This window comes from Panthera pardus, unplaced genomic scaffold (assembly GCF_024362965.1).
Source record: "Panthera pardus isolate Hobbes unplaced genomic scaffold, ASM2436296v1 HiC_scaffold_12, whole genome shotgun sequence".
Lineage (NCBI taxonomy): Eukaryota > Metazoa > Chordata > Mammalia > Carnivora > Felidae > Panthera > Panthera pardus.
The window spans coordinates 100003512-100030124 of NW_026526677.1; the positions used below are offsets into that span (position 1 = coordinate 100003512).

Sequence of the window (26613 nt, forward strand, 5' to 3'; positions counted from 1 at the left end):
CTCATGAGCCAGCAAGAGAAGCCGCAGCATGTCTCCTAGCCCTGAGACCCCCCAACAGTCCGTGGAGGTCCAGGAACAGGAAATCTCCTCCCACGCTGCCTAAACAGCCAGGCAGGAGACTGCTCCCTAAGCCAAAGAGTGTAGCAAGAGTGCACCAAGAATGCCACGCTCCAATCTCCTTGATGATGCCACGTTTGCATCTGCTTGGAGTTAACTCAATATTTGGAAACGGGTAACAGAAATTCAGAGCCGACGTGGATGCACAAGGTGGGTGGTGAGATGAGGAATAAAGGTTAAAAAGATGTCTATAGGAAGGTTGCTATATTGCTTGTATTCTGGTTCTTGAAGGAAATGCCCAGAGAGAAACCCAAGAACATTCAAGGCCATGAAAGCATCAAGGGGTCAAAGTACTGCACACCCCAGAGCAGCTTCTTCCTAAAGGCCAGTGCGAGTTTGCAGCCCCAGCTCCCTCAACCTGACTGGTCTCGCCTCACAACCACCACCCACCACCCGCCCCAATGGTGCACAGGCGGCAGGCCAGGCACGCTGGCCCCGTCAGCCTCAGCAGCGCGTGGACACGGTCCACTGGGGAGCAGTGGGGCAGGGGCTGCAGAGGGGAACCGGCCCCCGACTGGGGACGCAGGACCCCCTTTCCCCTCGCTGCGGCAGATGGAAGGCAGCAGGCGGGATCAGATTAGAACGGCAGAAGAAAACACGGGCTTTGGAATTCCATCTCAGCCCCTCGAGAACAGAGAGAGAAGGAAGACATAAAAGGCTACTGACGTCTCTGAAATACCAAAAAGCTCTTCCCTTCCCCCTTTCCTAAAATCATAACTCAGCCTGGAAATGGCCTCGAGTCGTGCCTTCGATTGTCTTCTGCTCTCAACGCCGCCTCGGCCCCCCTTCCGGTCCCCGGCTCTCCTCCAGACCCCCTGACATAGCCCAACCGATGCAGATGTGAGAGATGCGGCCACCACCTCCTCTGAGAGTCCTGCTCTCGGAAAGGACCTCCCCCCGCCAGCTCTCCGCCTCATCAACCCTCCAACTCATTTCCAGCCTTGGCTGAAAACATCTTTTCTCCCTGAGACGGTACCTTTTAATGTCTCTCTCCCCTGTGGGCTGCGGAGCTATGTGGAGCCCAGGGATAGATGCTGTGGAAAGATGGGGCCTCAGACGGCGTGGCAGCACGTGCCCGGGCCACACGCCCCGGCGAGCACGCCTGCACACCTGGCACGCGGGCCTCTTCTCTGTGTCCCCGTTTTAAAGCTCTATGATCCCAAACGCCCAGCTTAGGTCCAAGGCAGTCAACGATGCCCTGAACGATTGAGGAGACAACCGGGAAGATGAAGTCTCCAGAGGAAGAGGCAGGTCTGATTTCTAGGCCGCTCCTCGGGTGTCAGCATCAGTGAGACCCAGTTTCCGACAGTCGGTGGCCAAGAGGGAGGCTCTGTGCGGGCATAATCACCTCAGGCCGGCCACCAAGTCATTGCGAGACAAGAAAGAGAAGCAAGGAGGGCAGGCGGTGGGGAGGAGGGAGGCTGTGGCACCCAGGACATTCGGAAATGGCTGTGCCACCACTACAACCGCGAAGAGATCCTGTCCCCTCTCGTGCTCGACCCAGGGGTTTTCATTCATTCACCCCCCCGGGCCCCCTTTCTACAAGCACCTCAGGAAAGACGCCGGGATCACCAAGGGAAGGCAATCCCTGTGTCCCAGACCCAGGCCTTCTGGCCTCACAGCGCTTGCTGGCCCGCCCTCTGCCCCTAACTCCTCCTGAGTGGCTTGACAACATCTGTGAAAGGTGACAGATTCTATGAATCATGGTTTTTTATTTGGTGTTATTTTACGATGATGATGTTTTGACATCTTTAAAAGTTTGCTGGCAGAGAGACTGGCCCTCCAAGGATTAGCCAACTCTATGTGAAAGAACGTATCTTTCATGTATATGAAAATATATATATGTATATGAAATATGTATATGAAAGAACATGTCTTTCATATGCAGACCAACCGATCCCCCAGGGAGGCTAGACCACAAGCATCTCCTTACATAACTCACACCGGGCACCTGGAGGGCCACCCCCATAGCCCAAAGCCCACCAAAATCATTCATACTGTCCAGTCCTACACTCACTCAAGGTACTTACCCTGCCTCGCCTATTCCTTCCCAGGGAAACCCCAACAAAGGCTCTAGGCTGTGCTCTCCCTTCTCGCCTCTTCTGCCTCCTGACACACCCTGGTCATCCCCCAGGTGGCCTGGCATGGTGTGGCACGCCCTCTTCTCTCTGGAAGCGTAAGTAATAAATTCTTCCTTAATGGCACCGGCCTGTTGTTGTCACTCAGTCACCTCCATAAATCAGAACCCCGCAGGTACAAACAAATGAAACACAGACACAGGGCCACTCCTCACAAAACACAGAAACGTAGCTGTGAACATGAATGACAAGGACGTTATGGGGCCTGAAAAGACTCAGCAAAGGAACAGAAGATGCTTCCTAAGGGTTCTGTGTAAACTGTGTGGTCAAGGAATGTCTCTCTGAGACCCAGAAGGGGCGGCCTTGTTGGTTTGGGAGGAGAAACACAAAGTAAGGGGACTCATCAGCAAGACAGGTGGGAGGAGCCTCACTGCCCAGCTTCCCTCCCAGAGGCGCCAGGAAGACGCCTTCTGACCTCTGCCCAGAGGGTCCTGTCTCTGAACCACACTCGCCTCCTGTCCTCGTAGAAAACACCCTGACCTGCTGTCCACAGCCCCCAAGGAGACTTGGGAAAGCCAGGTCATTCCTCAGGGTCAGAGCTGTCACCACCTGAGAAGTGGGGCTGTCCCTTCCCTACATCACTCTGCAGTGCTGTGGTGAGGACAAAAGTCATGAGCTCACGTGCACTGCCAGCCCTCGGCGGCACTGCCTGTGAGTAACCAGTGAGTGAACCCGTCTCTAGTCAACGGCCCGAGTCCCAAGAGCTCATGATCCTTTTGTACCGCTCGGTTCACAGATGGGAAAATTTGCATAACCCTGGCTCCTCTCTGTCCCTGTAGAGAAAAGGAGCCGTGGCTGCACGCTGAGTCGGAAGTCTAGGGCTCCAGGGACCAGAGCCTCGTCCTAGTTATGCAACCGACCGGCAACGTGACATTGGGCAGATCCCTTCACGTGAGCCTCAGTCTCCTCATCTGTAAAAGGGGTGGGAGGGGAAAGGGAAATGGGAGGAGGAAAGCTCACTGATCTCCAAGTCTTAGAAGTGCTGGTGAGCTTTGAACCCAGGCCCAAAACACATATACCGGATACTGCATAACTCCGTCTACATCCCGTTGGAGAACGGGAAAAACGAATCTACAGGACAGAAGCCAGAAGAGCGGTGTCCTGGGGTGGCGGATTGAGAGGAAAGGGGCGTGAGGAAATTTCCTGAAGGGACGGGAATGTTCCACATCTGATCTGCGTGTGAATGTGCATTGACTTGTACAGTTCAGATATATGTGCTTTCATGTATGTAAACACCTCAATAAAATGTTTTTAAGAAAGCGAAAAATAGTGCGAGGTGGAGGGGAAAACAGGAAAAACCGCTACCCCGGGAGGTGCCCCCGCCCCTCCGCCTCCATACCTCAGGCCCTGACCAGGAGCCCCGGGGACCTGGCCAACCCCACACTCAGATCGGTGACCACGGCTGCACACGATGAGGGGCACACGCAATCTTCCCCCGCCGCTCCCCCTGGGCAGGGGCAACAGCATCCCCTCCCAACCACCCAGGAGTGGTGGGCACTCACACCACACAGACACAAAGGAGGACGGGGACAGACATGAACACCGGCCCTTACACCTCTGGAGAGGCTGGTGCGGCAGGGCTGGCCGCCACCTCCTCAGGCTCCTCGGCCCCGGAGCGCTGCTCCCTGCCCCTCTCGGGGGCGGCAGGTGGGCTTGGGGTCTCTTCCCTTGAGAGCATTGAGGAAGCAACGGTGTTAAAAGCAGTAGGAAGGCGAGAGGCCCCCAGTGCACCCATCCGGGGTCAGAGAGCTGTGATGAGGACAAGGGAAGTAGCCCCAGCTGAGTTTCCTGATCTCAGGCCTCACTCTCCCCCACCTGCCTCTTCCCAGGCCGTTTACACTGAAGACCAGAGGCCCGTCCACGTGGGCCGTGCATGGTTACGGCGCCAAAGGAGCCGCTCGGCACACAGCGGGGTAGGCAGCGGATGCTGTTGACTGAACATCGCTCTGCTTGGCTTCTCTCAGTGACTCATCCCAGCTGGATGTGCTCTAAAACCAGCTCTGACACCAGCATCTTCCTCTCACCAGGGGAACAGAAGATCTGGCCGATGTACGCCAGGCTCTGGGCCAGGCTGGGGCACGAAGGCCCTCTCAGCTGGCCTCAGGGAAGCCTAGGACTCTGCACCTCCCTCCCCCAGGGGCCCAGCATACAACGGGGCCCTGCTTGGGTTTGCTGAAGGACCGCCGGGAGGGGTGGGGAGCACTGGCAGGTGGGGACTGGGCGCAGGCACAGCACAGCTCAGGTGGGGGAGAGTCTCTGACCCAGGTCCCCAGCAGGAAGACAGCTGGATCAGAAGAGATACTTCCTGGTTCAGGAGTTTCCAGGCTCCCCTAATTGGAGGGGGCACCCCAATTTTAGCTGTAGACTGAGGACTAGGGAGAAGAACATTTCCTCATTTTCCAGCTCACGGGGGACACTAAATGGAAACCTGAGGTTGCTGCTTAGGCTGCAAACCGTCCCCGGCTTCTCACTTCCCCAGGCACCCCCTGCCAGTCCCTGTCGGCCCCCGCACACACAACTACACACCTGGAAGGCTTCCAGGTCCCCCTTACCTCCTCAGGGAACCGGCAGGGATGGAGCTGCCTGCAGTGTCCTCCCCGGGCTCCTCTGCCCGCTTCTGCTCAGGCTGCCCCTCAGAGGCCTCCGGAGGCCCTTCTTCGGTGGCCTGGCTCTGAAGGGGACTCTGGAGCCGCCTCCCAGGCACAAGTGGAGGAGAGGACCTGGTCAGACCAGCCAGAGCAGCAGAGTCAGGCCCCACCATTTGGAGAGCAGGGAGAGAACTGGCGAGTGTGGTACGTGGACCTGGGTCCACTCCTCCTCCCAGGCAGGGCTCCAGCCCCGGCCCTGCATCCATGGGGAGCCACGGAGGGCAAGGCAGCCAGAGAAGCAAGAGGGGGAGACTCCCCACTGAGCTCTCCCTTTGCCTGGACTAGACTCAGCCCTCCCGGGTCCCTGCACTGCATCCGCTTGGCCCAGGGGCGAGAGCTGGGCCCCCTCATGGGTGCATCCGCTCCCAGCGTTCACCATCACTGAGGCCAGGCAGGGATGCAAGAGCCGAGCGGAAAGTAGGGAGAAAAAGAGGAACCAGACTCGAATGGTCAGACTGCAGAAAATGCACAAAGGCAAGAAGGAATGCGGGCAGCTCTTCAAGGTCCAAGAAGCAGGAGGACTGCCCCGCCTCCTCTTCCAGGGTAGCAGCCCTTCCCTCTCTCATTTCAGGCTCCAGCCTCAGAAGCGGGAAACCTTGGTCTCTCCCTCCTAGTCTCTCCGCTCTCCCTCCTAGTCTGTCACTCTCTCTCCAAATCACCTCCAAGCTGTAGTACTGACCACCCTCCAGAAAGTTCCTCCAGCCCTGGCCCATGACCAGGCACACACACAGCTTAACCCATTCCAGTGAAGAGCACAGAGCCTTGGCCCACAGCGGTATACAAAGTCCCACCACATGCACCCACACTCCTGTCTCGGTGCAGAGTCAGAGGGCATGCTCGCGTACACACGCGTGCACACACACACAGACTTTGCGAGGCCATCCAGTCCGCTCACCAGCTGCCCGCGGGCAGGAGCACAATGAGCCACGCACACCAAACCCAGGGGTTCTGCCCCAGTCCACACCATCCCAACAGCCCCTGAGGGCGGCCTCCCACGTACCGTACCTCTCCGAGCCTTTGCACCGCTTGCTCTGTGGCTCATCTCGGCTGGACTGGCTGCCGTCCTTGTCTTCTCTTCCCAACCTCTGGGCCTGTGGGCAAGTAGCAGTGGCAAGTGCCTACTGAAGAGGTCTGCATATGGGTCCCTCAACCGTCCAACCAACTCTCGGGCCTAGGAGGACACACTGAGAGGTGGTTCTTGAGTGGATGAGGACCACTCGGGACACAGAAGAGGAGGCCCATCTACTTAGCTCTGGCTAAGCCCCCAGGCTCGCAGCTGCTTCCAGGGCCGGCCTTGCTGGCCTAGGGACGATGAGCCAGATGCCACAGTCACTGCGTGCAGAGCCAGAAGCTAAAGGCGAACACGTACGAGAAAGAAAACCCTTCCTCCCGTCACTGGAAGCCTTCACTGACAGTTGTCAAGAAAAGGCCGAGACATCCGTGAACACCCCGAATCCACGGAGGCCTGGACCTCCAGTATCGGTGATGTACAGGGACGGCAAAGTCAAGCGGGCAGAACTGGGGCAGCGGCCAAGCACATTAGCAAGGAAGGACCCTGGAGAGATGGGGACGTGCTGAAACGAGACAGAAAGAGCACCATTTGGGCATCCGAAGGGAGGAAGACAGGGTGCTCCTCTGCCCCGTTCTGGGCTCCCCCAAGCACCCAGGGCCCATCAGTAGACGATGATGCCCCCTTCCCAGTCAGGGACTGATTACTCCACCCATCCAAAAAATAAAACCCAAAATCTCATTTTAAAGCTTGGGAGTCTGGGCCAATTTAGCAAGCGGGTGAAAAAGAGGGCTGTTCTTTGTAAGTTCAATCATTTTCCGCGGGGGGGGGGGGGGGGGCCAGGGGGCTAACAGTGTAGTCGGCCTGGACTCAAGCTCTTGTGTTTCCACTTCACTTATCCAGTGGCACCTTTGAAGTAAGTCCAGTTTATCAAATGTCCACTGCATCTCGATAAAGCTGCCCAAGGAGTGCCGGGGGGGGGGGGGGGGGGGGCGCTCCATCGGTTCCCAGCTGGGGAGTCTGTCTCCTCCACTCTAAAATGGGTCACCCAGTCGGTCGAGCATCCGTCCCTTGATTTCAACTCAGGTCATGATCTCATGGTGTGTGGGATCGAGCACCACACCGGGCTCCGTGCTGACAGCGCAGAGCCTGCCTGGGATTCTCTCTTCCCACCTCTCTCTGCTGCTCCCCTGCTCATGCTCTCTCTCTCCCTCTCCAAATACATAAACAAACATTTTTAAAAAACAAATACATAAAATGGGACAGTAAAGCTCAGCTCACGGGGCTCGAGGTGACGATTACATTCGATCACGTACATAAAGCCTGACTCGTGGCCCAGGGAAGGCGTGCCACAAATGCCAGCGCCTGTGTCCCCTCTCCACCCCTCTCCCCAGCCTAAGGCATAAAACCTCAGCTCTGCCGGTGCCCGTCTCCATTCGAGGGCCCGTACCCCTTCTGTCACAATGACAGGCGCCCTGTCGGTTCCGGGACGTGAGGGTTAACGGGAGAGGCAGGGCAGGAGACAACTCACTCTGTCTTCCCCAGTGGGGTTCCGGCCGGGCTGGCGCACTGCCGTGTCCCCAGCCCCGTGCACACGGCCTCCCACGCCTCTCCGCTGGCAGCCGGAGCCCCAGCAGCTGTGGCCGTCTCTACCATCTGGATGGGCGAGGAAGGGCAGGGCCTGAGCTAGGAGCCAGCTCCACCAAATTACATTAAAAATAGAGATGCCGCCTGTGAGTACCTGCCGGTGCCTGCAGCACGAGGCTGCCTGCCAGCACTGCCACTTTGCATCACGTCAGCCTGGCCAGAGCCTGCAGATAACGGCCCCGCCCCGCCCATCCCTTCCAGCCTTCTTCCCCCACGGATCACACCGAGCTCGGCAGACGGCTCCCTCTGTCACTTGCAAGGAGAAAAAAAAAATCACACAGGACACTCTACGCAACAAACCCCAATGGGACGTGGACAGCAAAGTGGGGTGATCGTGATAAAAACGGGGGGCTTGAGCCGTGGGTCAGAAAGAACGAGCTACCAAGTCTGTCTGCCTCCTACTTGTTTCATCTCTATTGCTGCCAGAAACACACGAGCCCCTCTGCCGGACAGAAGGGGCCACCCTGGGAAAGCGCCCGGACAGAGGGCCTTGGAGTAGAGCAGCAGCTGATCCCCAGACCCTTTTGCCCCAGAAAAGAACTCTTCAGAAAGGGGACACGGCCAGCACACCCGACACCCCTGGCCCAACTGTGCTCAAGACACCGCTGGCCCACCCTTAACTCGGCTCCAGGGTTTTGTGTTCATGACCTGGTCCCCGGCTAAATAAATCCCGGTACATTCAGAAAGCACACCGCTACACGACTAGTAAGGAGAGTAAGGGAGATCTGAAATTACTGAGAAATCAGTCAAGGGCCTATTCCGTAGCTGCTCTCTAAGTTAAAGAGCACATCGCCAAGCACTTTTTGTGACACAGTCCCAATTTCTGTGGGGAGGGAAAAGATAAACGGAAAACAGACACAGACTTCCACGTACACTGAAAACTTTCTGGGAAGGCACACGAAAAGTGTTCACGGAAACCGTTAATAGTCCCCACCTGTGGCAGTAAGCCTGCAGGAAGTGGAAGGCTTTGACCTTCTGGATTATTTGAAACAACTTCATGGTCACTTTTGTAATTTAGTATAAAACTCATGTTCCTAATTCATTATAATCATTATCTTGACTACAGTGATGGTTTGAAAGGCACACGCATATGGTAAAACTTATCCAGTGGCACATGTGAAGTAAGTCCAGTTTATCATATGTCCACTGCATCTTGATAAAGCTGCGTAAGGGGCGCCTGGGGGGCTCAATCGGTTAAGCATCCAACTTCAGCTGAGGTCATGATCTCGCAGTTCGTGAGTTTCAAGCCCTGCATTGGGCTCTGGGTTGACAGCTTGGAGCCTGGAGCCTGCTTCGGATTCTGTGTCTCCCTCTCTCTCTGTCCCTCCCCCACTCATGCTCTGTCTTTCTGTCTCAAAAATAAATAAACATTAAAAAAATTATAGGGGCACCTGGGTGGGTCAGTCAGTTAAGCATCCGACTTCAACTCAGGCCATGATCTCGCAGTTCATGAGTTCAAGCCCTGCGTCGGGCTCTGTGCTGACAGCTCAGAGCCTGGGGCCTGCTTCAGATCCTGTGTCTCCCTCTCTCTCTGCCCCTCCCCTTTACATGCTCTGTCTCTCTCTCAAACATAAATAAACATTAAAAAAAAAAGCTGCATAAACATTTTTATGAACTTTTCATGAAATTTTTAGAACTTTAGTTCAGTTCTAAGCCTCTGCCTTGGCCCTGGCCGGAGGAGCCGAAGACAAAGGGGACCACACCTGTGGTGCTGTCAGAGCCACAAAGGGCTGCCCCTGTCTCCTCAGCTCCACCTCCTGGCTCAACCCTCGCATGGCCTGAAGACAGGAGACAGCTGGAGTAACTAAGGCCCACGAGGGGGTCTGTGTGGTCAGCCCACCTGAGTGCCTGGCGCTGCTCGGTGCCCCAACACCCAGGTCATGAGGTCCAGCTTAGGACTTCCTGTGCCGGGGCTGTCTGCCTCAGAGAGTGCCTCGTGAGAACCGGATCCAGGCCAGGCCCTGCTACTCCTACGTGCCAACCGGCATGTGCCAAAAAAGGGCTGCTGGCCTCATTGGGTCTTAGGCGGGACCTAGAAATCTTTCTTTTTTAAAGCCTCCAAGGATTCGGATATTGGCTAGAGTTTGGAACCAGAGCTATGCAAATCCATCCTGCCCACCGACTTTCCCACTTACCTACTGCCAAAAGGGCCTACCAACTCCCTGCTCCCAACCCCTCCTCACTAATCCCGCCCTGTGTGTCCACTTTACACCCTTCATCCAGTGCTACAAACAGGTGTGACCAAGGTCCGGCCTCGATCTGCTGGCTGGGCAGTAGCACGGCAAGGCTTACCAGCCAGAGCTGAGAGGAGCACGTGACCTCAAGTGCCACTGGCCTAAAAGCTCTACCCTGACACGGCACTTAGTCCTCCAAGGGCTCCCAGACCTGATTCGCATCGGACACCTTGTTTGTTCCACTCGGCAAACTTCCATTTCACCCAAACCAAATGCTCCCTTCAACCTACAGACACCATGTGCCAAAATCTTCTCTTAAACAAGCCCATGGAGGGGGAAAAAAAATGACTTTCTTGTCTTCAAGCTCCTTAAGGACAGGACGTGTGTCTGAGTCATCTATCTATTCCTACCCTTCTGTGGGGCAGACATTTCCCACGCCCGCACAGAGCTTATATCTAGGAGGGAGACAGACCCAAGACCCGTCAACCAAAAGGAGCAGCACTAAGGGTAGCAAAAGGACAGAACAATTCACCCTGCCTGGAGGAGGTGACGTCAGAGGTGGGCCTCCAAGACCAAGAAGGGGCTCGGAACAAAAGGGGAAACCAAACGGCAGGCAGGGCAGTGAAGGAGGTGGATCGTGTGCCCCGGGAACAGCGAGCGCTCGGTGGGCACGGCCGGTGTGTGGCAGGTGCTCTGAGGATGAGGCTGCAAGAGGCTGAATGGGCCAGGTTGGCAAGTGCCTTGAAACACACAGTCTATACAGAGCTTTGCACGTGAGCAAATGGGTCAACCTTTGACCAGTTGGTCAAATTGGTCGTTGCTAAATAAACGAATGAACAGATAACTGTCTGTTGCAGGCGGCAGGGAGGATGACTCAATTCAGAGCAGCAAAGAGCAGAAACGATTGGGAGGCCTTCACAGACACAGCCCGGGCCATGCCGTACTGAGTTAGAAGCAAGGGGACTCCCAGAAACACAGCCCGGGACAAGCAGGGCTCAGCTCGGGTTACCCAGCATCCAGAGAGACTCCCCTCCCGGCGGACTGGGGAAAGCACGTCAACATCCATCAGGTGCTCTGAGATCCGGCTGCGAAAACCGAAGTCCTAGAGGGAGTGGAGGGGGAGGTCAGCGCTGCCCCTGTCACGGTCGGCATCGTCCGTGTCACGGCCTCTCCTCCACCCCCCACCTTCCAGAAAGGGGCCCACTACGGGTCAGGCACCACGCTAAAGGTTTTTACATCTACCGATTATTCTCATCTTCAAAATCACACTGTGACTAATCTGGAAAGACATGTGATACAGCAAGTATGGTAAAATGTTCACTGAAGACCCTAGGTGGTGAGTATGTGTGTATTCACTCTAAAATCCTTTTAATTTTTCTGTATATTTGAAATTTTCCAGGGCACCTAGGTGGCTCAGTGGGTTAAGCGTCCAACTTTGGCTCAGGTCATGATCTCACAGTTCGTGGGTTTGAGCCCCGGGTTGGGCTCTGGGCTGACGGCTCAGAGCCTGGAACCTGCTTCGGATCCTGTGTCTCTCTCTCTCTCTGCCCCTCCTCCACCCACACAGTCTCTGTCTCTCAAATATTTTAAAAAAAACTTTTTTTTTTTTTTTTTCATAATAAAACCATGGAGGGAAAAATAACCGTGAGACTGACACCCTTATCGCCATCTCACAGATAAGGAAGCACGTTTGAGGGGACATGTAATTCGCCCAAAGCCACGTAGCTGATAAACAATGGGGCTGGTTGGTGGTCAGATGTGCCCTGGGCTGACTCCAAAGTCCAAGCTCTTTGCCAATCATGTCACTTTCCAGTCGTCTCTCCCTCCTGGTGCCCAACCAGGGCACCAGTTGGGCACCAGGAGAGAGCCAACCAGGGTACCAGGAGAGAGGTCAAAGTGCCCACAAGACCTGTGGGCAGCACTGAAACGAGGCATGATGGCGGTTCTCAGCTTTCTCTTTCCCTTCCCCCACTGCCCTTCTGGACAATGGGGCTTAATTAGCGGTGCTCTGTCCACAGGCTTCTCTTTGGGACAGGCGGCAAGTACCCACACAGGTGCCAGCTCCCCGTCGCCCTTTGGCTGCCACAGGACCCTGATCCTGCCCCCTCCAAGCCCAAGAGCCCTGCTGAACCAAGTGAAGGATTGCTACCTGACAGCATGCTAATAGGGACAGTTCTGTCATCAGCCCTGATACATGGCAGGATGCCCAGCCAAGGTCTGGTCCTGCTGTCCATGGCTTCCCCCACCCACTCCCATAGAGGAGAAAAACATTCATGGGCACATTTGTCCACACAGTGACTCCCTCAGAAGGGATGGAGCCCTGGCTTCCAAGAGTCCTGAGACGTGCCTGTTCTTCACGATGGTTTTTGCCAACAACGACTTTCTGCCTTCCCTTCCTAGCTTAGGGGCTTTCTTTTTTAGTGACATTTTCCTTTCGGTTAGAGTTCTACTCCACTTAATGCAGCTGCCATCTGCCTCCTAAGCCCGTGGCTCAGCGAGGGGCTAGAGCACACAGCCTCCTAATTCCTCTGCACCCCCTCCTATCATTACCGCTCATCCCTGACCCTCTCCCGCTAATCCCTTCCCTTTGATCCGCCTCCTCCAAACAGATGGAGCACACTTTCCAGAGGTGATGCACTGCCAAAAAGCACCCTCGACTACTCCCTGTAGGTACAGACCTGGCAGAGGGGGCCAGGATACAGCAGGCTGCGTGGAAGGCCTGGGACAAAGCAACCACGCCCGGTGACATTCCAGGACGACGTCTTCTCTTTGGAACAGTAATTGCAGCAGCCCTCCTAGCCTGAGGACCGGGCCGTGCCATTGCTCGGTGGTCCCACAAATACAAATACACACACACACACACACACACACACACAACGAGTCTCTAACCTCCTAGATTCATGCAATGTCTCTGCTACAGCCCAGAGGCTCTAGGTCACGTATCTCCCAGACAATTCCCACTGCAGAAACAAGAAACAGTAATAATAGCTTATAGTTATTTGATGTTTATAGGCTAACGTTTTACATTCTTTGCCTCACCTTCTTCTCATAGCAAACCTGTGAAGTAGGCAGCGTTTACTCTTAGCTAATGGGCTGAGAGACCAGAGTTGGACAAGATCCAGGTTTGAGTCCTGACTTCCCACCTACAAGCTGTGTGATGCCAGGCAAAACGAACCGCAGCGGCTCACAAAGCCACGCGCTTTACTCCACGCTGCTGCCCCACCCCCCTCAGACTCACCAGTTCCAGGAAGGACTTGGGGTCAGAGGCCGCGGAGTCTGACAGCTGCAGCTCCTTCACCTGCTCGCTGATCTCCAACTCCTGGGGAAACAGACCCATAGAGACGTCACCCAGAGCGGAGCAGAGAGGGCTGGGATCACTTCCCAGGGAATTCGGTTCAGGCCAAGATGCCAACGCAGCTCGAGACCTAACCAAAACCCACCTCTTCTAGAAAACCTGAAAGGGGGCTGTGGACCCTCCCCTTCTCTCTGGACACACGCAGCAGCGCCCACCCCACTCAGGCTGAACAGCCCAGCCCAGCTACATAGGGACAGCCACTCTCTGACTCGGGTCAACAAGGGTTTACACCTGGAAGGAAAGCCAAGTGAAGTGGAGAGGAGACGGTTGGAAAGTGGGCAGCAGGGAGGCTTCTTGCTGTCTTAGAAAACAGAACGGGACTGTCTTCTCCAAGAAGTAGCTTAACACCCTTTAAATGAACCCCCTCCCCATTTGGCTGGAAGAGGAGCAGGACTAAGGGTCGGACGACTGAAGATGCCTCAGGCACCGGGAACTACTTCCGTGTCACTGCCTGGTCTTGCCAAAGTAAGACCCCCGGGCCATCAATGAGAGGAGCCTCTGGTAGCCTAACTGACCGATCCTGGGGCAAAATGCTCCCAATGGTTGCCACCCTCACCCATATCCTCCCCTCTCTACTGAAACACAGACAGCAGCGACCCTTGACTGGTGTCGAGAAGTACGAGGAGGAGGCAGAAAGAGCAAGTAGGTAGAACAGAAGAACACAAACATCCCGGGAGGGTGCCAACGGAAAGGCCAATTTCTACCCTGAATTTCTAACGCCAGCAGGTTTGGAGTTTCACTCAGGATCTGGCTGCCTGCTGGGTCTGGGCAAATCTGTCACAATGAAGGGTTCTAGCCACGTTGACAGCCCGCTGCAGGGACTGCAAATGAAGCTCCCCATCTCAGTAATGAAGATGTGGGGATGGGGATCTGCACGGGGCTTAAGAGAACAGCTCAGGGAAGGAGGGGCAACTTCCCAGGGGACAGGGGCCTCACCTCGCTGGCGTCCGATCTGCTCTCTTTCTGGACAGAGGCTTCCTCCTTGGGCTCCTCCTTCCGCCTCCTTCCTCCTTCGGCGCCTCCTTCCACCTCTCCCTTCCTGGAACCCTCCTCTCCTACATCCGCTGGGGCCTCTGGTGCCTCCTTTTTGTTGGCTTTGGCAGGCTGACTGCCCCCAGGGTCCACCCCGCTCCTGGGTATTCCTGAATCACTCTTCTCATCCTTTTCTTTCTCCAGGAGCCACGCGCTCGCCCCTCTTCCCTGCTGCCCTGTGCCATCGGCACTGCTCAGACTGCTGTCTGCATCCTGGCTGAAGAGCTTGCCGGGAGTGGGGGGCCCGGCAGCCTCTGAATCCAGAGAAGCATCCTTCTTCTCCTCTGGCTGGCTTGTTCTTGGAGACTCCTGGGTGGCAGCAGACCATGTCAGACAAGGAGGCATCAGAATTAATCAAATGATTTCAGAGACTTGCAACAAGACGGAACCGTCATTCCTTGACCCGTACGGGCCAGCGCTCCCGTTATCAAACACCCCAACAGCTATTTAAAACAGAGATTCCCTGTTCCACTCCAGATCTACTGAATCTAAAAGTCTCTGGTGATTTGCATACACCCAACCGGACCCGACGACTGACAGGCTCAGAAACCAGTGCACTGAACTCCATCACCAGCTATTATGTTCTCAAGTAAGAAATGCCTCGTCCCAGCCCCATTAGCCAAATCATAAGACTGCAGACTCAGAAGTCAATATTTATTTTTTAAAAAGTCAATATGTATTTATGGTGATGATGATGGAAAATCACATGGGAGAAAAAAAGTACCAAAGTGTACAATTTCGATTTGTTCATTTTTAAAAAGCAGCAGGGAAAAAAAACCGACCTTCCTCAATAGCAATGAGGGTGGCTCTCTTCCTAAAGCCTCCCCTGTACAAGCAAGTCTGGGGCACTGTCAACCACACGCTCTGAGAAGCAGAAAGAAGCCAAGACAAGATGAACTGGGAGGGAAACGGCTATGAAGGATACAGGGGTCGGGAGACCTTCAGAACACAGGTCTGACCTATGACAGGGAGGGTGGGACAGGGGCCAGAACAGGTGTGGCCTCAGGAAGGGCCCAGTTCTGAGGAAGTCTTGGCCTGCGTGGCAGAGTCCCACATCTGGCAGAAAAGGTCCTGCTCTGGGGTCTGTTGCTCTCCATCAACAAGCACGGCCTTGGCATGAGCCAGGGTAGATCAAAGTGCTGCAGCTGGAGGCTGTCATTGCTGTGGTGCCCTTAGCAGGGTCTCTCAAAAGGAGCACCCTCTCCAGCTGCCACACCCTGCTTCTCACACACAAACCTCACTTTAAAGACTAGGAAAAACCAGGACGCCTGGGTAACTCAGTCGGTTAAGCAACTAATTCAGCTCAGGTCATGATCTCACGGTTCGTGAGTTCGAGCCCCACATTGGGCTCTGTGCTGACAGCTCGGAGCCTGGAGCCTGCTTCGGATTCCGTGTCTCCCTTTCCCTCTGCTCCTCCCCTGCTCGCACTCTGCGTCTCGCTCTCTCTCAGAAATAAACAAACGTTAAAAAAAATATTTTTTCGGAAGACTAGGAAAAACCTTTCAAGCCGGCCAACATAGAAAAAGCAAATCCTTCCTTGAAATACAGAAAAGCCCTCCTCCCAGAAAACATCACTGGGGCTGCCAGGGTGAGTAACTTCTGAGCAGGGATTTTTGAGACTTCCTGTTTCCTCAACCTGGAAACTCAAACAAGGGGCCTGACGACTAGAATTCAGTGGTCCCCGGAGAAGCCCTAAACACAGCATTCAGATGCTGTCTGTCTGTCAAAGCACCTACTGAACACAAAGACACAACCATCCGCCTGCAGGTCTAACAGCCTAAGGACAAGTCAACCCAAACTTTCCAAGGATGACTGAGAGGCAGGAAAGCAGGGCGGTTCAGAGCTCAGCTTTGGAGATGCACTACTTGGGTTCAAATCCTGGCCCCACACTTACAGTGACCTTAGACAAATGATTTAACTTCCCTGTGCCTCAGTTTCTTCCTCTAAAATATGGAGACGCAAGAGGGCCTATCTCACTGGGCTTGGGGAAGGTTAATTGAGTTAACACTAAGTGAGCTCAAGAACTGAGAACGGTGCCTGGAAGACTCTCGGTGTTCCATAAATGTTAACTAATGTTTTACTGTGAGATGCACACAGTCATTCATCGGGTGCCTTCTATGTGCCAGACACTGCCCGGGGACCCACACATTAACAAGACGTAGATCCTGCCCTCAAGGAATTCAGCTGAGAATGGAGAAAAGGGCAATGTCCCAGAGAGCCCTGGTTTTGAGCCTTTGCTGCCCAAAGCGAGGGACCGGGGACACAGTGGTGATACTGTCATCAGCCCCAGGCCTGTCCCAGGGAGAAAAGCAGAAGGTGAAAGGGAAGAGGGGGCGGCTTCCATCAGGCCTGGGCAGGGCACCCTCTGGTGCTGCCCATCCTCCCGATATCCGTAGCCTCGCCAAGGTCTCCGGGCTAAGAGAAAGGGCCGAGAGGAACAGCTCCCCTTCAAGAGAAACACGTGCAGAGCGGGGCCAGGTCTCCCCGTCCATATACCGCAACCGCGGCCGACACTCAGCAGGAGTTCGGTGCCCAGTCTGAGGGGCCTCCACGGACTCCCAGCAGGTGGGAGTTCCTGAGGATGAGAGAGGGGTGTCTGGCCAGCCACACTCTACCAAAAGCAAGCAGAGCCAATCCACCCTGGCCGCGGTCATCTCATGAAGAGAAAAAGGCAACAGACCTCGGATTAGGGGACAAAGGAGGGTCAGACCACAGCAGCACCCGTGGCCTTCGGGATAAAGTCCGCATCTCCCCACATGGCCCACGGCTCCTCGCCCAGCCCCTGCCCGCTTCTCACGGGGCACAGGCAGCCACACCCTGCAGAGGCGTCCTCTCCTCCTATGGATAAACATTGTGCCACTTTCCTCTTTGCCATGCACCTTTTTTTTTTTTAATTTGGTTACTTCACTTCATTTAGCAAACGGTCAACCCTCTGAGCCCCACCAAGTTGCTTCCCCTGCCTCCCTCGAGGGCCTGCCGCGGGAAGAAGCTCAAAGGGCAATCAGGACGGCCCCAATCAGCCTCCTCTTCCACCAACACACTCCGCACAGCACAGGAAAAGGTCACTGCTTGCATCCTCGGCACCCACCCCAATGTGGCTGGGGGGCCCCCCAGTGTTCAAGAGCCACCTGCCAGGGCCCAGCTCCAGGAAGACCCCTCCCTGCTCCTGAGATGCCATGCACATTCCACACACACACACACACACACACACACACACACACACACACACGATCTACCCTAACAAACTCCCTCTGGTCCTCACGGTATCACATCTTCCAGGAAGCCCTCCTTGATCCCTGGGGCAGCTGTCCTGAGATGAGCCTTTCCGTCCTGTCACAACATCTACCGTATCGTCACTGCTGACTTCCTATGGGTTTCCCTCACCAGATCAGCTCCCTGCTATCCTCAGTGCCTAGAATCTGGCACGTAATAAGTGCGCAGTGAATACTTGTTGACCGGATTTTTCAAAATGAGGGCGTCATGCAGATAGAGGAGTTCTTACTCTGTGAAAGTCAGATGTACAATTTATTTTACAAGGTTACGCAGGGATTAGACTCTATTTAATACGGTGCTTATTAAACGGAAAATAGCTAAACAATGTTAACTATGAATATTCAAGATGATGGAAAAACAAGTAGCCTATCCAAAATCCAAGGACACCTGACACAGATGGAGACTCCCATTTGTATACATGAGAGAATGTAGTCAGGCCGCAAGGCTGTGACGCCCAGTCTATGCCCTTCTCAAGCTCAAATTCTTCAAAAGACTTTCCCATCAAGGGGTGTAGACTATCCTGTCTACCTAAACATTAAGATACCGTTTTAGGGTTGCCCGGGTGGCTCAGTCGGTTAAGCATCCGACTTTGTGTTCAGGTCATGATCTCATGGTTTGTGGGTTCAAGCCCCGCATTGGGCTTTGTGATGACGGCTCGGAGCCCGGAGCCTGCTTCGGATTCTGTGTCTTCCTCTCTCTCTGCCCCTCCCCTGCTCACACACTGTCTGTCTGTCTCTCTCTCAAAAGTAAATAAACATTAAAAAACTTAAAAGATTTTTTTAAAGTTTATTTTTATGTATTTTTTAATGTTTATTTTTGAGAGAGAGAGACAGAGAGACAGAGTACGAGTGGGGGGAGGGGCAGAGAGAGAGCGAGATACAAAATCTGAAGGAGGCTCCAGGCTCCAAGCTGCCAGCAGAGTCCGACACAGGTCTTGAACCCACAGACCGAGAGATCATGACCTGAGCCAAAGTCAGATGCTTAGCCACCTGAGCCACCCAGGGGTCCCTAAAGTTTATTTATTTTTGAGAGAGAGAGAGCACATGCACACACGCACATAGGGGGGAGGGGGAGTGGGGGGAGGGGCAGAGAGAGAGGCAGAGAGAGAGAAAATTCCAAGCAGGCTCCACACTGCCAGTGCAGAGGCCCTGAATATTAAGATATTAAAACATGGCTAATACTAAAATAAAGGAGTTCGCATCCCCTGAGCCCGTGTCCAACCAAGTGCAGCAATTCAACAGTCAGAGGTAACGTCCAAGGGAGACTGGACACTGGTTGCAGATTACACGCAGTGCGTGACAGAGTGCTGGGAAAATCCACCTGACTCCAGACCCCTCACCCTTCACAGCCCTGCTCGTCGCCACCCCATGGGCCGAGACCTGCCCAGGACGCATATTCCAGGCCCCGGCGTACTGCCTCCCACATCGGGGTTCTGTGGGGTACACAGACCAGGGCGAGCGCTGCCCCCTCGGCATCGCTTTGCTCTGAGCTGATCTGTGCTCTGCCTCCTCCTGTCACAGCCCCAGGCCCCTGAGTATCTCAAGGCAAATATCTGCTGCCTTTTCAAAAACAACCTTGTCATCTGCGTGAGGAAGGCGGTGCCAGAGATTTCATGAATATTTAACATACCCCCCAAAAGGCAGGGGCTACTATAATCCACATGGCTTGGGAGGGAGAGAGTGGGGGCCGGGGGAGCTGAACCTCCTAAGCCAACCATCAGTTAGGTTATTTGCCACGTCTCATTCCCACCCAGCTGGTCTCAAGTCTTTGCATTGTCCCCCACCCCATGTTGTTAGCACTTCCCAATCACACTGACATCATCCTGTTATTTCTAAGCCCAGCTTCCTCCCTCTCCTTTGATCCAATGATGGGTTCTTACCAGCCCCACGAGGCCACACACTGCCTGCTCACCCACCCCTCTGCCTCCCCTCCTCACTCACACCCATTCTCAGAGTCTGTTCCATGAACCTATCCCCTTTGATTCTGTAATAGACTAGAAATGGGTTTACACTGAAAGCAGGAGAGGAGGGGGAAGGAGAGAGAGAGAGAAGCAGACATTCTCGCCACCCTACTGCCCTCTCATGGAATCATGAGCAAAGTGACTGTTGATGGCACAGAGACAGGGGAGCACAAAGCTCGGCAGGACACTTCCACCCAGGGCTGTCTGGGGTGCTGCCCAAGAGCGGGAACAAAGGGGCAGCTCAGAGGATCCAGAGTCTATAAACTGGGACAAACGCCATTTTCAAAGGGTGTGGTCCAAACAGAGGCAGCTTTGTCTCTCTTGAAACCCCTGTTCATCCTCAGCACTGCCCTTCTTTCTGTGCCTGGAAAAGCCCCACTTCCTCCCAGGGTTAGACCACAGGAACCCAACCCTCCATGTGACAAAAGAATGAAATCTGCTGAGATGCTAGAGACACTTCCCCTGCTGAGTTGCCTATTTCTATTAAAGAGGTTATAAAAAATATGTTTAAAGGCTCCCACTCCCCCCAAAGAAGCATATAATCATCAGAAGGAAGCTTTTGGAAATCCAGGACGTGTCAAAGATCCCCTTTTTGTTGACATTTATGAAGCAAAAATCAGCCCAAAGTCTAAGTGCACCATGACGGATCCACAGTGGGATCTTCAATCCACCCGCTGACAGCAGGAGTATCCACTCTGGTCAGGACCTGGGACAGCCAAGGGAAGAAAAAAGCACCATACAGCCTGAAGGGATCCCCTCCTTGTCCTGGCAGGGCTCACTCTCATTCATTAACCTATTCATTCTCTCAGCCACTCAGCAAAACATACCCACATGCTTCCTAGGTTCCAAGCAGTGGGCCAGAGCCGGCCATGTACACGTGAATAGGGCAGAGTCTCTACGTAGTCCCAATGTGCTCAGTCTCCTGGAGACTTTCTTCTACTTCCTCCAAAAGCCAGTAGGTCCCCCTGATGCCCCTCTTCAGTTCATGGTCATCCTTCTAGGCTTCACACATGAGCTACTGCTCACATCAGCAGTGTAAGGTCTTAGTGGCAGGCAAGAGGAAACAAAGTTGTCATTTCAGGGAATCAAACACACCGAGAAGGCTTTGGATGCAGTACAAACAGACCAGGCCCCACTCACAGGGAACAGTTTCAAAGTAAACACAGATCAGGTTGATGATAAAGATGGGGGGTGGGCGTGAGGGAAGTGTCACATTTCACAGAAAGTGCTAAAGTCACCATCAAAACCTATCTGAGGGGCACTTGGGTGGTTCAGTCAGTTGAGCGACTGACTTCGGCTCAGGTCATGATCTAACAGCTGGGGTTTGAGCCCCACATCAGGCTTTGTGCTGACAGCCTGCTTTGGATCCTTTGTGTCCCTCTCTCTCTCTCTCGCTCTCAAAAATAAATCAAAAAATTTTTTTAGGGGTGCCTGGGTAGCTCGGTTGCTTAAGTGTCCGACTTCGGCTCAGATCATGATCTCATGGTTTGTGAGTTCGAGCCCTGTGTCAGGCTCTGTGCTGACAGCTCGGAGCCTGGAGCCTGGAGCCTGCTTTGGATTCTGTGTCTCCCTCTCTCTCTGCCCCTGTCCACTTGCACTCTGTCTCTGTTTCTCAAAAATAAACATTAAAAAAAAATTTTTTTTTAAAACCTATCTGATTGTGCACAGCCAAGAATCTGGATGGTTTCTGGGGTAATAGAGGACCAATAAAAACAGGGTCTGCCCAATGGCTAGAGCTGAACCACCCGGGGAAGGCCTCCCTACAACCCAGGGCCTGTCAGCCAGCATCTGCAATCTCCGTCCACCAAGACATTAACTCTGGCTCTTGAGGTGAGCTGAAGATCAAGAAGCAAGAGTCAGAAACAATAAGAGTTATGATAAAGGATGATGAGGACATAGTAAGAGATAATAAGAAAACAAACTTAAATCTATGATACAGGCACTGTTGCTTTACCGGTCAGCTTTGTGATCATTCTAGCAAAATGTGAGTGGTCAGTGTCTTGAAAGTGTTTCAAGTATGTCAAAGAGTTTTTGTTTTTTTTTTGTTTTTTGGGTTTTTTTTTAACGTTTATTTATTTTTGAGACAGAGGGAGACAGAGCGCGAGTGGGGGAGGGGCAGAGCGAGAGGGAGACACAGAATCTGAAACAGGCTCCAGGCTCTGAGCTGTCAGCACAGAGCCCGATTCGGGGCTCGAACCCACGAACTGTGAGATCATGACCTGAGCCGAAGTCTGACGCTTAACTGACTGAGCTACCCAGGCACCCCTGTTTTTGTTTTTTTTGTTTTTTTTTTTAATTAAAGTTCATTTCTGAAAGAGAGAGACAGAGCACGAGCAGGGGAGGGGCAGAGACAGAGGAAGACACAGAATCCGAAGCAGGCTCCAGGCCCTGAGCGGTCAGCACAGAGCCTGACGCAGGGCTCCAACCCATGAACTGTGAGATCATGACCTGAGTTGAAGTTGGACGCTTACCCGAATGAGCCACCCAGGCACCCCTGTCAAAGAGTTTTATATGTTAGACTTGTGAAAAGCGTAATTCAGCCTGCTATCAGTATTTAAAAGTTTGGGGAAATCTGAGCTGTTGACTTGATGATTTACTGGCTGTGTGAATGCCTAGGGAATATGGGGAGAAATCCTAACTGTTTAAAAACTAATAAATATTAGTTATTAGACAAAGGGTATCTAGTAGGGAATGTTCCTTTTCAAGTAGAAAAACACAATGGGGGGTTGTAAGTATTACAACACCATGCTGAGTTTTGGGTTTTGTTTGTTTTAAAGAACATTCTGGTGGCAACAGAGGACAGACAAGGGGACAGAGATCAGAAGCGACAGGACTACTGTGGGGAGAGTCTGGAAGCTATTCCCGTCCACAGTCTGCATTTCCCAGGCCCCGCGCCTTTGCTCAAGCTGTTCACTTGCCTAAAATATCCCTTACACCCCCATGTCTAAAACCTACCTACTCTTCAAGAGCCAGGTTAAATGTCATCTATTCAAGTTTTTCCTGATCTCCAGACAAGTAACTTCTTCCCCCACAGAGCTCCCCCCAAGCGGGCACCTGCACCCAAGCCCTTTGCACATACTGCCCTGCTTTACGGTTGCCTGGACAGTCATTTACTCAACTCTGAGCACTCACTAAACACCAAGTACCAAGTGTTCTTTCTCTCTCCAGCTGCAAACTCCACGAGGCCAGCCCAAACCCATCTTACCGACACCTGTATCTCCACCGGGCCCAGTACAGTGGCCGACATTCAACCACTGTTAAGACTCTGGACGAAACGCCTCTGTTACAAAACCTCTGCTGGCTCCCAGTGCCTGGGTAACCCCATTCAAACTCCTCAGGTGGCGTTCAGGTCCCCCGTGACCCAGCCCAAGCTACCTCCATGGGCCACCTCTTACGTGCGCTCTGTACGCCAGCCGAAAGAGACGCCCTCACCTTCCTCAAACTCACCCTGCACCCTCCGCCTGTGCAGTGCTGCGTGTGGGCTTCTCCCTCCCCACTCACCGCTGCCTGGCCAGCCTTGTGCGTCGTCCTCCCCCTGGCACACCTCACAGGTCAGTTTCCCAACAGAGCCTTTTCCTGGTTGATCCACGTGGCTTGGAGACCCTAAAGTCCCCTCTCACCTTCCTTACAGCCTCACTGCACTCTATTCTGTTTTCCAATAATTTAAGTCTCTCTTCTGTGAGGCTGTAAACCCTTAGAGGGCAGTAATTACATCTAACTTAGGCCTGCGTGACCTACGGCGCCCAGCAAAGTGCCTCACGCGGAAACACTCAACCAGTGGTGGTTACCTGACAAATGAGTGAACAGATTAATTCCTTTCCCCCTTTGTGCTTCCCCAAACCCCAGAAATCCCATCTAGACAGCTTTGGGGCAAGATGGTTCTCCTTCTAAATCCACATCCCACAAGGAGAAAGACTTAAGAAGGAAGGAGGAGCATACCAGGCTGAGGCATTGTCTACAGGGCTTCAGGCTCTTACCTCATACTCAAAATCACCCCCCAGCGCCCCAATGTCCAGGTGCAGGTTCTTAAGAAGCTCACTTGAGCTGCGGACACTCTGAAAACAAACACAATTACAGGGGGTAAGTCAAGGAAGCTGGTCAGCCCAGGATGCAGGCCAAGAAGCTCCTTGTTTGTTGCTTTCTGGGTCAGACCTAGGAGGTACATAGACTGGGCAAGAAATGAAGCTGCGGGCTAGAAAATCACTTGACTTATTTTTAAAGCAGCAGAGGTCAGCCAAAAGGTGGAAACAACCCAAGCGTCTATCAACAGATGAATGGATTAACAAAATGTGGCACATTCAGACAACGAATTACCCAGCCATATGTGCTACATGACGATCCCTGAAAACATGCTATGTAAAAGACGGGCAGACATAAAGTGGCAAATATCGTATGATTCCACTTAAATGCAATATCCAGAATAGGCAAATTAAAGACGGAACATAGACGAGAGGAGACCAGACACTGAGGAGTTACTGTTCAATGCGTAGAGAGTTGCAGTTCGGGATTTTGAGCGAGTTCTGGAGATGGATAGTGGTGCTGTATCACACTGAATTGCACGCTTAAAAGCGATTACAATGGTAACTTTCATGTTATATATATTTGACCACAATAAAAAAAACTTTTCTAAACAGGACAAAGGGTTCCCAGGCCAGGAAGAGGATTCATCATTACCTGGTTGTCACTCTCTGCCTCATCCTCCTCGTTGGTCTCCTCCCCTAAAGCCAAGAGGCTGAGGGCTTTCTTGTCCTCATGGATGGAGCCCAAGAGACCCTTTGTGTAAGCAGAAGTCTTGAGACCCTGTGGAGGCTCCAAAGTAGAGAAGAAAAGTCAAGGGACACACCAGAAAGACCTGCAGAATGCCTGCCCGACTCTCTTTCGGTTTGGTTGTCTCCCAGCACAAGTCTGCCACGGCCAGGAAGCCGACCCCGGCAATCCCAGCTCACACGGATCCCTCCCTTTTCCAACTCCTACCACCCCGGCTACCAGGATGGGAAAGTTAGCACTGCAGGCCCCATGGCGTGGGCCTGTCCTCTGCAGCCCAGAGTCCACGTTCAGCATCACACAAGTGTGATCTGCCCTCCCAACTTGATTATGAACCTTGAGGGCTCAGCCCATGCCCTCTCTTTATCGTCCGTGGGCCATAGATCCTAGCATGACACACGAAGACCCCACAGGAACTAAATACACTGAACACACACACACAGAAACCATTTACCAGCGTGAGTTCTCCAAGCTGACCAGATTCCACTGAGCTCCCCAGGCTCACGCTTTGCGATCCACGAAGAGCAGAGGCTGGGGCATCCACAAGGCCTCTTAAGGGAGCCAGGCCCCCAAGAGGGACGTGGACTGGGGCTAATGAGGAGCCCGGGGCCTGGGCAACACAAAACATCTTGTTACAAACCCAAGAAACCACGTGGCCCTCGGAGTGTCAGAAGCAGATATAAAAATAAAACATCTAAATCCTGCCCGCTCAAATTTAAACCACCTCCGTTCAGAGGCTGCTAATGAAACACAACATCCAGAAATTACCATTGTGCCAACTGTGTGAGAAATCACAGGCTGGCTTGCTGATTCCCCTAACTTTGCTGCTAGCGCACAGCTAACGGTCGTCTCACATCTGGCAGATGCTGCGGAGGGTTCTGCTCCCCTTTCAGAAGCCACGTAGGAAGTGGGGGGGGCAGAGGGGGGGCAGAGACAAAAGCCTCATCTACCAGAGGGAGAAGTCTCAATAGATGAAGTTTAAAACTGATGAACCAAGCAAAAGCAGCCGAAGCGTATTATTTACAAATATGGAAGTACGCACGAGAAGAAAGCAGTTGTCTCTGGGGAGGGGTATACGCGCCCAGAGAACTGCTGGGTTTCATTACCCACCTTTTGGTACTACTTGCCTTTGTTTGATATGGGCATGTATTACTTTGATTAAAATAAATAGCAACTATGAAAAAAAAATACATGAATGGCAAAAGAAGAACTTTCTTGCCCCGCTCCACTGACGAGGAAGGTGGCTGAAAGGAGCCTGGCCCCCAGTTTCCCTGTTCTCACGCTGGCCAAACGAAGGCTTCGGGCTAACGAGGACAGGGAAAGAAACCAGGCTGGGAGTCAGAACTGGCAAGGCCTCAGCGCGCTCACAGACTCCTGAATTCTCAGTTTACTCATCTGCAAGATGGAGATGATGTGTGCCTTGCCGCTTAAAAAGCAAGGTTTGCTGGGAAGTTCTTTAAAAGGGCTCATGAATGTGAGGAGCACATGTGAGGGGGCCGGGGCTACACCGATGTTGTGGAAGGGCTGTTATTAGAGGGACTCACATAGGACTCACGCAGCTGGAGCCCGGGCTTAGGAGAAGGAGCAAGGAGAGCATTCTGGGGACAACTTACAAAGACCTCTTTAAAACTCATTACTCAAACTTAAAACGCATCAAACAACACGAAACCATTCCCCTCTAACCCCAAGGAGACCAAGAAGAGAAAGGGGAGGCCAGAAGAGGTCAGGCTGAGGAAGCACAAGTGGCCCACTGTCTCTCATCCACAGCGTCGGCTCAAAGGGCCAGACCACCGGGCAGGGTCTCGGCGGGGCCCCTTTCTGTGTGGGAAGGGCATCAGACACTCCTCCGAAAGGGGGGTGAAGTCCCGAGCCTTTGAACACCCGAACCACTGCCCAACCACCTGGCCTGCTGCAGAGTACTTCCGTTAGGCACAGAAGGGACACGTAACGCTCAGGCTGGCCCACATAAGCCAGCATCAAGTACCGGGCTAAGCCCCTTCTGCGCCACCTCTCATTCTGCTCTCACAACAGCCCGAGGCCACAGTCCCTACAAATGGAGACTGGGGAGATTGAGAGCCCTGCCCAAAGTCACAGGGCCAGCAAGGGGGGCACAGATATGGGACTGGAGCCCAGGGCTGTCTCTAAGCCACTATTTTACGCCACCGTCTGGCTGTGGCAGAGAAGAAGCCCAGAAAGGCTTCTCTACGGTAAACTGGGGGCAAACTGGGCCCGCTCGTCCTGACTTCAGCCCTCCCAACCAGCCCCAGCAGATCAGCAACCAAAGTTCCTCCCACACTGTATTTATGGAAAAGTACAGACTCCTACCATGGCTAATTTGCTAACGTGCTGGGGGCTGGAGGGAGGGAGACAGGCATGCTGAGGGCTTTGTTCTCCCAGGCCTTTACCAAATCAGTGGTTAGCAGGGAAATTACACATTCCTGGCTCCTAGCTGATCATCTTCTATAGCTGGCCATTAACTCTGACTATGGGCTGTAC

At 53.5% G+C, this 26613-nt stretch overlaps 1 protein-coding gene across 12 annotated transcripts in view; it reads right to left on the reverse strand.

The window, feature by feature from the left end:
• Positions 1 to 26613, reverse strand: part of CEP164 (centrosomal protein 164) — a 66861-nt gene that overhangs the window by 16031 nt on the left and 24217 nt on the right. For 7 of the 12 annotated variants that reach the window (XM_053900442.1, XM_053900437.1, XM_053900431.1 and 4 more), the window contains 10 exons: positions 24572 to 24727; positions 24028 to 24162; positions 23331 to 23408; positions 14025 to 14429; positions 12972 to 13052; positions 10743 to 10835; positions 5909 to 5994; positions 4808 to 4975; positions 3809 to 3922; positions 2148 to 2285 (listed from right to left, as the gene is read on the reverse strand). In XM_053900442.1, coding sequence (XP_053756417.1) covers positions 2148 to 2285; positions 3809 to 3922; positions 4808 to 4975; positions 5909 to 5994; positions 10743 to 10835; positions 12972 to 13052; positions 14025 to 14429; positions 23331 to 23408; positions 24028 to 24162; positions 24572 to 24727 — 1454 coding nt within the window. The remainder of the gene's footprint in view (positions 1 to 2147; positions 2286 to 3808; positions 3923 to 4807; positions 4976 to 5908; positions 5995 to 10742; positions 10836 to 12971; positions 13053 to 14024; positions 14430 to 23330; positions 23409 to 24027; positions 24163 to 24571; positions 24728 to 26613) is intronic. The other 5 variants (XM_053900436.1, XM_053900438.1, XM_053900439.1 and 2 more) reach the window with 5 other exon arrangements.